This window comes from Rattus rattus, chromosome 1, assembly GCF_011064425.1.
Source record: "Rattus rattus isolate New Zealand chromosome 1, Rrattus_CSIRO_v1, whole genome shotgun sequence".
Classification (NCBI taxonomy): Eukaryota; Metazoa; Chordata; class Mammalia; order Rodentia; family Muridae; genus Rattus; species Rattus rattus.
In genome coordinates, this window is record NC_046154.1 from 88,305,744 (window position 1) to 88,319,541 (window position 13,798).

At 40.6% G+C, this 13,798-nt stretch overlaps 1 protein-coding gene across 1 annotated transcript in view; it reads left to right on the forward strand.

The window, feature by feature from the left end:
* Astn2 (astrotactin 2) overlaps positions 1-11,392 on the forward strand; it is an 803,377-nt gene extending 791,985 nt beyond the window's left edge. The window contains exon 22 of the mRNA XM_032902906.1: positions 10,664-11,392. Coding sequence (XP_032758797.1) covers positions 10,664-10,901 — 238 coding nt within the window. The 3' untranslated portion in view covers positions 10,902-11,392. The remainder of the gene's footprint in view (positions 1-10,663) is intronic.
* The last annotated feature ends 2,406 nt before the right edge of the window (positions 11,393-13,798 follow it).

Here is a 13,798-nt window from a genome sequence, read left to right on the forward strand (position 1 = left end):
TATTCGTAACTTATCATCTAGAGAAGAAAATACTGTCAGCAGGCAATTATAGGGGAGCATGCCACAAGCTGTGAAGGAGGAGAATGAAAGACTGTGTATAGCAGAGCATCTCAAATGTTAACGTCCATCATGTTAAAATCTCCTCTCAGTGGGTTGGGAAGAAGCTCAGATTTTGCATTTTGAACACACTATCAGATAGTGCTGGTATTGTTGGTCTAGAAGCAACTAGTAGTGACAAGATTATAGTTGTGGGTAGGTAGAGAAGACAATGCAGATCCAAACCCAAGGAAGAATCCCTGGCAAAAGAAAGAGAGGCTAGTGCTTCCAGCCAAAGCATGCCGAGCCTGCCAGCTGCAGGGGATGGATACTTCCATCAGAAGGAAGCCAGTGTGAAGAGGAAAGTGGTGGCGAGGTAAGAAAATATAGTGTAGTCAGGAACTATAAATATCACTGAAGCAGAGAGTTCAAGGTGAGAGACAAGAAGGAAAAATGAAAGGCAAGGCTGGAGAGTTTAACTAGGGTCAGATTTTGATGGCTTTTGTGTAGTCCTACTCAGAAGTTTATTCTTTACCCCGGAAGTTATGTAAAGGCTTTTAAAAGAGCAATTTAAATAAATTTGCTCTGCCTCTCAAGGGTTTGCAAATGTACAGAACCAACATGATAAGGAGATGGGGCAAGACTCTTGCTTAGGCTGGGAGCCCAGAGTTCATGTCCTGGCTTTGCCACCTATTTACTGTAAGACCTGGAATCAATTCTACCTCCATTCTGGTCCTCATTTGTAAAGCAAAAGGGCTTAACTCTAAGGTCTCTTCCAACTGGCAAGCCAAGGAACCAGAAAGCCCTGAAGGTCACAGCAACTAGAAAATGAAGACAACATGGATGTCATTTCACTTCTAGCCCAACAATCTGTTTCTGGGGACCTAGGATGCCCGGGGAGAAAAGAACTTTTCCGAAGAGTTGACACAAGATGAACTCTGTTAGAATTCTCTTGGCCCATATAATCTCCAACCCAAATGTTTTCAACTCCTTCCCTGGTCTGGGTTTGCATACGCCCATAAAATTTAGTGACAAAGGGGCATCTCTTACCTCTGCCTAATAAATCTATCAGGCTGGTTTTCCCCAGAGTCTGGTTCTCATGACAACTATAGGTTACTGCAAACAGCTGCTCAAAGAAGACCTGCTGACACCCAGCTGTCCCACCATAAGGTTCCTATTAGGAGACTTGAAAAGCTGAGCTCATAGGTGGCCAGGGACCAGGATTTTCTCCACTCAGAGCATCCTTGACCACTCGTGAGCTCCTCTATACTTTCAGTTATGTTTGGTCAAATTGAAAGGGTAGTGAGAGGAGAGAAAACATGTGGTGAGATTTGGTTTCAGAAAAATTGGGTTATCTGAGCTATAATCAATTTATTTCATACTAATTTCCATAGCAGACATTTCTAACAGATCACAGAGTTATCACAGACTTGGATCAACCTGAGATCTTTCTCAACCTTAAAAGACAATGTAGTTTCTCATCTGAGAAGTGTTGATACAACCATTGTTGTACCCTTAGCAAGAGGTAAGCAAACATAAAACCATACTCTAGTGTCTTCCAAGATCATATTGGTTCCTTCCAACATTTGTCTTAGATTAGCAACATTGGGATAACTAACATTGGTAAAAGCAATAAACAGGTTTCTGGGATGTGGTCTTATAACATCAGATATGCTTCAATATTTCCTGCATATTTTGATATTTCTGAGATAAAATGAATTGTGTAGAGTGAATAGATATTAAGTGTACTCTTCAGGGAAAGACTGTTAAACTGATTAATTATACCTCTTTCTCCACAGTATCTTAGAAGACAGAAATGCTGATGAAAGCTGTTATGATTTAGTATGACTTCTAATATAATAAATGTTCCAAATTTCCTCTCTGATATATTAGCAAATGGGTATAATTTTTATGGCCCTATCAACTTCAACTGAGATAGTTTCTGGTCAGTCATTTTTGCCTCTAGTCAAGAAACTCTTTATCAAGTCTCATTGGCCAGACATAGCAGTGTATTCTTGTAATGTCGGCCCCCACTAGGCTGAGGCGGGCAGATTTCAATTCAGAGTCCAACATGGGCAACAAAACACAAAGGATTGTGGTTTAAATGGGGAATGCCTGTGATAACTTAAATATTTGAACACTTGGTCCATAGCTGGAGACATGGAGAGGTACTACCCTACTGGAAGGAGTATGTCACTGGGAATAGCAAGCTTTGAAGGTTAACAGCCTCTCTCCTACTTCCTGTTTACTTTCTCTCTGCTTCCTGTGTGTGACTGAGATGTGATCTCTTAGCTTCAGTGTAGACACCAAGTATCTGGAATTGTAATCTGAAAACACTGTTACCTAAGTTACTTTTGGTGATGGTGATTTTATCAGAGCAACAAAAAAAAAAATGACTTTTACACATAGAGAGGCTCCATGTTGAAGAAAATACAAACTAGGAGAATATATCCTAAAATTTCTTATGAGGAATCAAGAAGGAGAACTAGCCAATGTATTTATTTTCTCTAATTACTCACATGTTGAGGATCCATCAGCATCAGCAGCCATCCATCCCAATGCTGGCTTCCTGTTGGGGCAAGAGACTGGTGCTCAATTTTGATAGAGGTTTACTTTGAAAGTAATCCTCATGAACTATTAAGAAGCTTTGAAAGCATGACTTCATTGCTTCAGTTTACCACACAAGCTAAATATATATTAGTGCATGCACATTCTCCAAGTGGTGATACAGTAATTTTATTCCCAAATCAGTATTATTTATTTAACAGCACACAAACCGTATAGTATAAAGTAGAAATTTTGTAGATATAAATGGTGTCATTTCAGCTACCCCAGATATAAAATTATTGACTTCATATAGCTTTCCATAAACAGGTGTGAAAATAGACATGGATATTTATGGAAAAGGGAAATACACACAGTTTCACGATATCTATATTTACAACCACGTCATAAGTGATCTCTGCTGTGTTTACCAAATATACATGCCATCATCTGCCTATTCATATCTTAACAATACACTAGATGAGTATCTTTCTATGGACATATACCTAAATGTATTGTTAGGCAAATCTCTGTGGTTATGCAGTTATTAGAATGTATCCCAATTCTCCATTATATACCAACTGGATGTTTTTGTTGTTAAAGATGAATTTTCCAAAACCACCTACCTAATTGTCTAACTCCTTCCTTAGGTCCAAATTATGTAATTGTGCTATTCCATTGCCTTTACTGCCCCTTGCTAGAAAACTGCCATGTTTTGAAAATTTAAGACAGAAAGTATCCTCTATTTGTGTCAATTTGCAGTTAATAATCAATTCTTCTTGCAGCTGGCAAATGTTAACTGAGCAAATATTATAGACCTGGACATATGAATAGCACTTATATTTTGAATAGTAGACTGGCAATTACACAATAGAGAAGCCCTCCTGATATGTAAACAGTTCAAGGTCTCATAATTACTGAGTCAGAGCCCAAATTCAAAGTATAGTCTTGCTGTATCAAATCAGCATTCTATTCCATGTGACATATTACAACCCAACATGTGTGCACAACTAAGAGAGGATAAATTTTGGTTCCCAACAGAGAAATAAAATGGGTCAGCAGCAAGCAGGGAAAGCCCAACAGAAAGTAGAGACGATCTGGAAGACATCTTGAAGGTGAAATTTCAACCTGTCATTGAGTGGAACTTCAGCGAGTGTGTGGTTTTCCTCTCTGAGTACAGTGCATTGGACACTGTGTCATATTAGGCTACCTAATAAACTTCTTATAAGAGGTATATTGGATGGCATTTCTCTGTAAATCACGGCCCCTTCCTTTCACTAGAAACATACAAAAGAGACTTGTGGAAATAACTCAGCACAAGAGGAAAGCATGAAGACACATTTGGAGTTTAGATCCCAGCACCTGTGTAAATGGGTAGGCATGTTGGCATACTTCTATGCCAAAGACAAGGGATCTGCAGAGTGAGCTAACTACCCATACTAGCCGTGTCAGTGAGCTCTGGATTCAAACTGAGAGACTCTACCTCAACGAATACAGTGAAGAGTGACTGAGGAAGATTGTCAAACTTGAGCATACACATATGCATACACACAGACACAGACATACACAGACACACACAGACACACACAGACATCTGTTCGCATGCAGCGATACTTGCATGTACTTAACAGAGGTACACATGGAACACATGCACATGTGTTCACATACAGCGACATATACTACACTTGTATCCCTGAAACATACATGTCTATACCCACATAGCTACATACACGCACCACACACATACATGAAGCACACATATCACACATACACCCTCAAAAGCACAAAAATACCCACTCTAATTTTGGATATAGGCAGCTACTTTTCTAAAATGTACTACTGTGGCGGAAGGGAGCAACCCATAACCATATCAAAGGACTTACGTTAAATTTCAAAGACTCTAGTTATAAGGCTGATAAATAGGATGATATAGTGGCAATTTTAGCATGACTTCTCTTGTAACACTTGGTACCTTGCTGCAAATGTAACACATGTCAAGTGACTTGCCACTGGCTCATTTTGTCCACCTATAGAATGGGAGCATAAAATAGATTCTGACATTGTGGTGGGTCAGAGTTAGATGATCCTGCATAGCTAGTTTCTGACGAATAGTGGGCACCCGATTATAGTTGTCTTCATCCCTTCTGCTCTACTCTACTCCCTTACTTGTGGCTGTGTAAAGAACACCCCTGCCTTTCCCCCTCTTTCTTCCTGCTCTGAGTTTGGGATAGATTGTCAGAAGTCCTGCAATATCTCAGTCTGATTGCAGTTTAGAAAGGTCACTGTTCCTTGTATCAGGACAGGCCTATCTTCCCCAGCTGGGACCTGACAGGGCAGAGGGAATGCAGTTTTTACTTACTTCACTCTGCCCTCTTCAATTCTGGAGAAATTCTTAGAGCCTTGTTGTGCATGCCCTTGAATCTCATTAATTTGGCATTGCCTAAACCAAGGACAACTTGAGAATCACTGAGGAAGAAGATCAACCACTGAGGTCTGGATCAACCACTAATTGGGTAGCAGTGATGGAAACAAAATGAATGTCAAAGGTTTAACAATTCCCAGGGAAGTGGCAGCTAGGCCCTGGTCCTGACTCCCCCACTGGTTATCCTTCCCCAATTCTTTCTAGTAATACATGACAAATTAACTGTCTCCCTTCATCTCTTTCCCTCTATCCCAGCAGACATCAGTCCTGACTCCAGTGAGGGAAATTTCATTTTTGGTCTTTGCAAAACATGGTCACTTTGACTTAGGACTTCCCTAGCCTCCTGGGAATGCTTCAAGCAGACCTGATCTTTGATTTATGATTCTCCACAGCCTACAGGTGGTTACCTACTAGAACTCTGGCCTTTGGTCTCTTTCATTTATCCCAATCCTCTTCCTCCTCTAGGCACCTCCAACACATCTGTACTTGCTTCATTTCCAGTATCCTCTGTTGTTGTCTAAATGCACACTTTAATTTAGCATTTGCCACCTACCTGCTTGTCATAGATAACTGTCGTAATCATTTCATCTCAGCCTAACAGCAACATTCCTACAGATTACGTGTCTTGAATCCTGTTTTACAGATGAGGAAACTGAGGATCAAAGGAGTGTAATGGGTCCTAAGACCAAGCTTTTCCTCTACACAATACCAATGTAATCCCACCGTTTATTTAGAGCCAAGCAAATCCTTATGCTGTTTCATCTGCTACCATCGCTTTTACTATTTCTATTTTATAGTTGTGGAAAGTAAGAGTCCTGTGCAAGAATTTGTTCATGATCCACAGACCTGTCATTATGGATGGTGAAACTAAGGTCTTTGCCTCAACTTTGTACCATCAGGAATATTGGTTCTGTATTTATTCATAATTGACAGATGTCATTCTTTTTTTTTTTTTTTTTTGGTTTTTTTTTTTAAAGCTGGGGACCGAACCCAGGGCCTTTTTCGCCCCTAGGCAAGCGCTCTCCCACTGAGCTAAAATCCCAACCCCAGATGTCATTCTTTTAATTCAGTTTTTTCTAATTAACCTGAACCCGAACCCTAACCTCACCAATAATTTATTTTCTCATCCATATAGAGGGAGGCTTTGTATAATTGAGTTCTAAAACTAACTCTCTGAGGAAATTGCAGGGCTTTTGAAGGCAAAGCATTCTCGGCTTCATTTTGCATTTTCTTGTTCTTCTTTGTGACTGTCTAGATCAGTCAATGGTTCTCCATTGCCCGGAGAATAAAATCAAAATGTGAGTTAGGCATAGGAAAATCTAGATGGCCTCATATCTGACATGGCCACCCACATATTCCTTGGCCATCCATTTTATCCAACTGCTAGTTTAATTATACTCATTTATCTAAAGAATATGTTCCAACATTGACTACACAGCTCTGCCGTGCTACTCTGAGAAGACTTTCCTGAGTTCCCTTCCCAGTTACATATTTGCCACCTTCTTTCCTGTCTTCTATATTCTCCTAATACACATCCTCATGTTTTCCAGTTCAACACAGTTCTACCTCTGTGAGCCTCCTCCAATCTTGATGCTTACTGCTTTAGCCAGATCACAGTCTACCTCTACTGCTGGATTAACAAATAACAGCAAATTACACCGTAATGACAGAGTCAGCCTTGGTGCTGGTGATGGTGATGGTGGCTGTGACAGTGGCAGAAGTGGCAGTGGTGGCCATGGCTGTGTGGCTGGCTAGAGTGAAGACATTTCCCAATTTGTACCACCTGCTTTCTATGTGGCCGTTCCTAAGACTGTTGTGTTACAGCTCTCATGGTTTTACATGTACTAATTAACTTAAGACCTGCCATAAGCCCGTAAGGTGAACCATCTGATGTTCCTTTTTGAAGTTGAGGAAACAGAGCAGGTAGCTTTTCACCATCCCAGAGAAAATTCAATCCAGCATGCCTAAGTAAAAAAGGGGAAAGAGAAAAATGCCCCGATGTGCTCCCAGCCTGTTTCTCAGTGTTGGTCTTACCTTCCACTACTTGCTTTCCAAAGCAGCAAAAAAACATCTTCAAACAATGCAGATCCCATTCAATTCGTTTCTCTGTTTAAAGTTTAGTGAGAGACTGAATACAACTATGAATGGGGCCTGGTACAAAATGGTACCTGTGAAATATTTTATGACTTTTTCATATTTTTCTTTTGTAACTCCATTGGGTGATTCTTGAGCGTTAAGTTTATGAATGAAATGTTGTATCACGTCAAGATTTGCTTTATCTACTTAGACTGACAAGGGAAATTGGAGTTGTGTATGATGAAAACCCATTGCGTAAATGACGGAAATTTTCAGAAAATAAATTTGAAATGTATATTGTTAATGTTCGGTTTGCCCCCACCCTCAGCATTACCTGCAACTATATAAGCAGAGATAACACCTATGAAGAGTTTATTGTAGATTTATTATCCTCTTTTTATCGTATTTATTTATTTGATTTTTGAGACAAAATTGCATGTGTCTGGACTGACCTTGAATTCACTGTATAGCCAAGGCTTAACCTTGAATGCTTGACTCTCATGCTCTGTTTGGGGATGCTAGGATTACCAGCATATGCTATTCTGCTAAACTTGTGCACTTGTGGGGTCTCAACACAGAAATTCATGAATGCTGGACAATCATTCTACTGAACTACATTCATAGCCCTCCGTTTTTAATTTTTGCAGCAATGTCGTATATGGAGGGTTACTCACATTGCATATTTAAGACAAGCGAACTGAGGCACAGTAGTGAAATGCTTTTTTGACTATTACCTAGGTGGCATGTAACTGAAAGGGGATCTAAATCACTATTAATGTAAGCACTGGAGATAACACAGGAACATGGATATGGGAACAGCAGTCTATTTTCATCCTGCTGCTTCAGTTCCTCGACTCACCGCCAACACTCCATGAGTACTGTGTTCCAAATCCCCAGGGCTTTTCTGCATTCTTCTCTCTCTGTCTTTGTCACTACTGCCTACCGAACCTTCTACTGTACATCTAACAGTCAACACAAGCTCCTCTTCCTCTAGGGAGCTTTCTTGGACAAAGTGGTCATAGTCCCACTTTGACACCTTTCTCTGTGTCCGCACAACATTTGTCACTTAACTTTTTAATTCATTGCTCTTGGCTCCTGTATCACAATCTCTATCCATCTGTTTTTCTCATAGAATCCATTAAATAATAACATGGATATAAAATATTCTGAACTAATTAGCAGGTATTTATTACTTTATCTCCTTTAACTTTATCACAGTCCCTCTTTTTTGTAAGAAAGCGAGTTTAGGGAGTATAGAGAGATTTTTCCAGAGACAGAACTATTAGCAAATGGAAACAGATGACCAGAGACAAATGGCTCAGTGTATATAAGTGTCACTCCAGCCAGATATTCCAAGTTTAGATACCTGCAACTCCAGCAAAAACCAGAAACAGAGGTGAGTGTTGGAGTCCCACCACTCCAACAGGAAGGTGGGAGGAAACCGGAGAATTTCTCAGAAGCTCTCAGGCCACCTAGAGTGGTCTATGTAGAAACGCCAAGAGAGACCGTGGCTCAAATAAGGGAGAAGGGGAAGACTAATTTCCAAGGTTGTCCTCATTTCCACATGTACATCATGGCGTGTGCCCACCCTCACACATAAACATGTACATACATGTACGTAAATAGTTTTTTTTTTTTAAGTGCAGAGGGACTAGAGAGGTTACTTGGGTTTAATAGCACGTGTTGCTCTTGCGGATGATCTGGGTTCTATTTCCAAAACACACATGGTGACTCATAACCATCTATAAATCCAGTTCCAGGGGACTCAATGAGCCCTTCTGACCTCTGTGAAAAGCGACGTTGCATGAGGTCTCATACATACATGCAGGCAAAACAGCCATGCACATAAAATAAAGTCCATAAATAAAAAAAAAAACAATAAAAATAAGAACAGAGCAGGAGTTTGAACAAGAAAGATTGAGAAATTCACTTCTCGGGCTTCTTGTAGGGGTGGGGGCAATTGCCTTCTAGGAGGGAGGCCTGTGGATAGAGTGTGATCATAAAATGGTGAATTCTTGGCTCCTCACAAAATATTCCACCCAAGTGGTGAACTATACAAAGAGGACTTTTTGAAAGGCACCTCATAAATCATGCCTACGAAATGTAATACACAAGTCCAGTCCCCTTTCAGCCACCACACAGGTGCCTAGCATAGTCTCCAATTTGTGGGGTCTATATTATAAAATGCCTTCTCTCCCAGGGTCTCAAGGGGTCATGGAAAGGACAGAGAGCCAGTGACACAGATGCAGACTTTCCTTAGTACCCAGGACCCCTGAGCATCTAAAAGATGCTGAAATGTAGAGAAATATGTTTCCTGTTGAGTATGATCTGGGAGAGAAGCCTTCCTTTCCTTCTCTAAGCTTTTGTGTCTATGTCTTTGATAGGAGTTTAACTGGCTACGTAAGTAAGTCTGGGATTCTTAGGGGTTCCTTGAAAGGATATTTTAAAATGTCAGGAGCCAATTTTATTGTCCTGACAAATGTGTGGTGCTATTTCTACCTGATGAGAGGAAGCTGCTGGATGGTGATCAGCATCCTACATGATTGTTCCTACAGGAAAAAAAGTTAATAGTAGTAGTAATGTTAAAAAATCTTTGACTAGGGACACCAACGATCTTCCCTAACTCAGACTATGCAGCCATCACTCTCTACTGCTAGAAGAATATTCCACGTAAGTTCAAAATGGTGACCGCCACATAGAATGATTCTTGCTTGGACGAGTATTCAGATTAGCAGTGGTCTTGACATATCATGGTAACAATGTATGGGAAGATTACTGTTGGAGGAAGTTAAACAGTCATTCATGCTCTCAGAAGCAAATAGGAGGGCAAGGCAGCCATCACAGGATGAGAGGTGGTCTGGAGGACCGCCTACTTCTACTACAGTGAAGTTCTGATTTGAAGATTTTCATATTTAGACTTTCATGAGACAGAAAGCCCAGGGGCATGATTTTCAATGTCATGACAGGGAGAAAAATGCACAAGGGTCACCGAAGCCAAAGGGACCCAAGTGGAAAAGGGCCAGACTCACAACCTTGGCTCGAATGATCAACAACTTAATATTTGACTTTGGTCAAGTAATTTTCTTTTTCTGAGTATGGTTTCCTTTTCTGTTAACTGAGAGTAAAAGCAAACATTCAGGACTGATGCAAACATGTAATAAATACATGACACATTTAATAAATATATAAAATCATATGTGAATTACATATTCATTGAATTAGTAGCATGTGGTGTCCAAATATAGATTTTCTGGATCTTTTTAAGTCATTACTACAGTAATTTCTGTTGGTCAGAGCTCCAAGACTGGTATTATGTCACAAATTACGATTCAGTGAATGAAACTAAGAAGGACAGGTCCTAAAGTCATCCTTCTGGGTGAGGGAAGTTTCAGTACTCAGCCAGAGGCTCGCATTTATAAGAACACTCCATCTCAGTCCCTGGTAACTCTTGAGTAATTTAAAGTGCCGAACTAAAGTTGGAAATGGGTGAAAATGTATAGCTTGAGTAAGACATCATCTGTTGACTTTATTTAAGACATCCTCTGGACTTCGCTCTGAGTGTTTCTGTCTTCTTGTGCCATCTAGGAAGGCTCATTTGATTCTACGGCGGCTGGAGAGGGTCAGCAGCCATTGTTCTAGTCTCTTGAGAAGCGCCTACATCCAGAGTCGTGTGGATACCATACCCTATCTCTTCTGCCGCAGTGAGGAGGTCCGGCCTGCAGGAATGGTGTGGTACAGCATCCTCAAAGACACCAAAATCACATGTGAGGAGAAGATGGTGTCCATGGCCCGAAACACGTATGGGGAAACCAAGGGCCGGTGAGGGAGGGTACTACCCTCCTTGAGCACAGAGACGCTCTATGGGGGAGCACGACTTTCATGGATCCTGGGGCCTGGGTGGGCTGGGGGACAGCTGAGGGGCCTGGCACATGACACTTGCCAGCAAGGCCAAAGTAAACTGTTTCTCCGTGGACAGACAACAGAGAACTTTGTAACCAATGGAATTATTCATTTTTCTCTTTTATTTTTTCTAAGATATTATTTGACTCTCTCAAATGTCTCTCCTTTTTAAACCTTTTCTTATGGATGGAAGGTAATGTGGAGGCACGAGCTTTCAGGAGGAGACCAAGCAGCCTTTCCTTTTCTTCCTCCCTCCTGCCATGGACCCCTGAAAGAAGGAGACCTGTGGAGAGACAATTTGACTTCAGCATTAGCAAGAATACCCTAGAATTGTTGCAGCAAGGAAGCTTGGGTCTTTAAGGATTCTCTCTCTCTCTCTCTCTCTCTCTCTCTCTCTCTCTCCTTTTTCTCCCCCTCTCTCCCTCCTTTTTCTTCTCTTCTTCCTCCTCTCCTACCCTCCCACATTTTCCTTTCCCCGTCCCTTTCTTCTCCTCCTTTTTCTTCTCTTCTCTTCTCTTCTCTTCTCTTCTCTTCTCTTCTCTTCTCTTCTCTCCTCTCCTCTCCTCTCCTCTCCTCTCCTCTCCTCTCCTCTCTTCCTCTCTTCTTCTCCTCCTCCTCCTCCCTCTCTCTCTCTCTCTCTCTCTCTCTCTCTCTTTCTCTCTCTCTCTCTCCATTATTGAGTTTGCAGGCCCACTGCTTCTTTCTGCTACTTGTGGGTCACTTCAGGACTTTCTGTGCATTAAAATTCCTATTGTCTCTCTTTTTGCTTGGGTGATGTTTCTTACTGAGGAATTTCTGTCTATGCATGAAACATATATCGATTAATGAGGTACGATATGGAAGACACAGGCTGAACAAAACAGGCACAGAAGTTTTCTGACCTGTAAGAACTTACAGTCTAGTGGTTACTGTAGTGAAGCAATCTAGTAGTAGCAGACTGGGCTTCCTGGAGATGAGTCTGGATCATAAAATATGCTGGAGCAGTTATAAGTGCTTGCTTGAAAACACAATACTTATTCCAAAGAATGGGGAAGAAGAAGTCAGACAAAAGCAGAAAACATAGGATATGGTTCAGGAAGGGGAAAAGCCATGATGAAAAGCAGGAAAATATAAAATCTAACTTTTGCCAAAGAAGCTTTTATTAAACGTAGGAAATACTGAATTTATGATGAGCACAAGTAGCATGTTATTTCCTGAATTACAAGCAATGTGTCAGTGGCCATACTAATTAAGAAAATAATAGCCTTTCCTCTAGCACCTATCAATTCTCCATAATCTCTCAGTGAGGAGTGGGGTCTTATGAGCCCCTTCTTCACACAGCTTGAAGCTCAACAGGTCCAGCTTTGTGCAGCTCTTGTGCAGATAACCACAACTTTACTAAATGTGATCATGGATACAATAATTGTGCCATGTACAGTAGAAAAATATACACGGGAGGGAGGGGTATGAAACAAGGTAACGAGTGCTCAAGACTCAGTATGTGTATGTATACAATTATCAACTTTTCAATTTTTTAAACTTTAAAATTTTTTTAAAAACCTGAAAGATTTAAAAATAAAGTAGGAATCAAAGAAAGACATAGTAGAAAACAGGTTAGGAGGTCAACAGCTTGTGAAATCTTGGTACCTAGGCACTGTTGTATGACTTTAACTAAAATAACTAATAGTATTCTGTATGAAAAGTCACTCGAGCTATGGTATCAAAAATAAATTGGAGAAAACTTCGAAGATAAGCTAGTTAGTATCTTTATCCAGGCAAGCAATAATGATGGTAGCCTAGATCCCACAGTCATGAGGACACTTTCCAACCATGGAATATTTATTAAATTATTTATTTTACTTGTTTATTTTTATGCGGACATAAAGAGGAAAACTTGAGATTTCATTCAATGGCAGTCTTACTGCTCTCCTGTTTTCCCTGGGTGTGGGCATGGGTGGTGGTGAGTTTAAAGAGGTGTTTTATACTCCCAAAACCTTGTTCTTACCTCACTAATGTCTTACTAGACTGCAGTGATGAGAGAGGATGAGATGCAAATAAATCTATGTCATCATTAAAAGATGGCACCTGTCTCAGGGAACAGAGTCAAAGGCACTATGAGACTCCGGAGGAGGAAAAGGTGCTGAAGCCTTTAAAAATCCATCTGATTTTTTTAATTAATATAATTAATTAATTCTATCAGAGCTTCTGAGATCATGTCTTGAAAACCTGTACATTGGGTCATATCCCATAGGAGGAAAGTGTGGATGCCAATGACAGTTTTATCGCCTTAACCTTCAGCATCATCTTCTCCGAAGAAGGTTAGTTATGATGCAGTCCACACACCTGGAAGTGTACAGGTAAAGTTTTGGTGGTGAACTTCTTCTGTAGTGTTGCTGTTCATTTTCTCAAGGAGGAGTCAACATCTCAGCAAAAATTAAAAATAAAGACTCAAAAAAGTACTAGCTACCATGCACTGAGTACTTGTGGGCAAAATCCTCTTCTGAGTGCCTCTCTATTTACTTTTTCCTAACCCCAAGTCTAGGCTTTCTCTGAGTCAGCATATTGCTATAACCTTTCACAGCAATGGAAATGGCTCAACCTAGCCAGACACCGTTGCACAAACCGTTAATCCCAGAGCTCAGGAAGCAGAGGCAGGCAGATCTCTGTGAGTTCAATGCCACCCTGGCTTACATAGTGAGTTCTGCTAGAGCCAGAGCTACATAATGGTGTGACTCTGTCTCGAAACACCATCTTCTAAACAAAGGAAAAAGAAATAGGAAAAAAAACAAAGACAAGGACTCAACCTGATGGAAAATCCAACCCAAGAGTTGACAAAAGTAA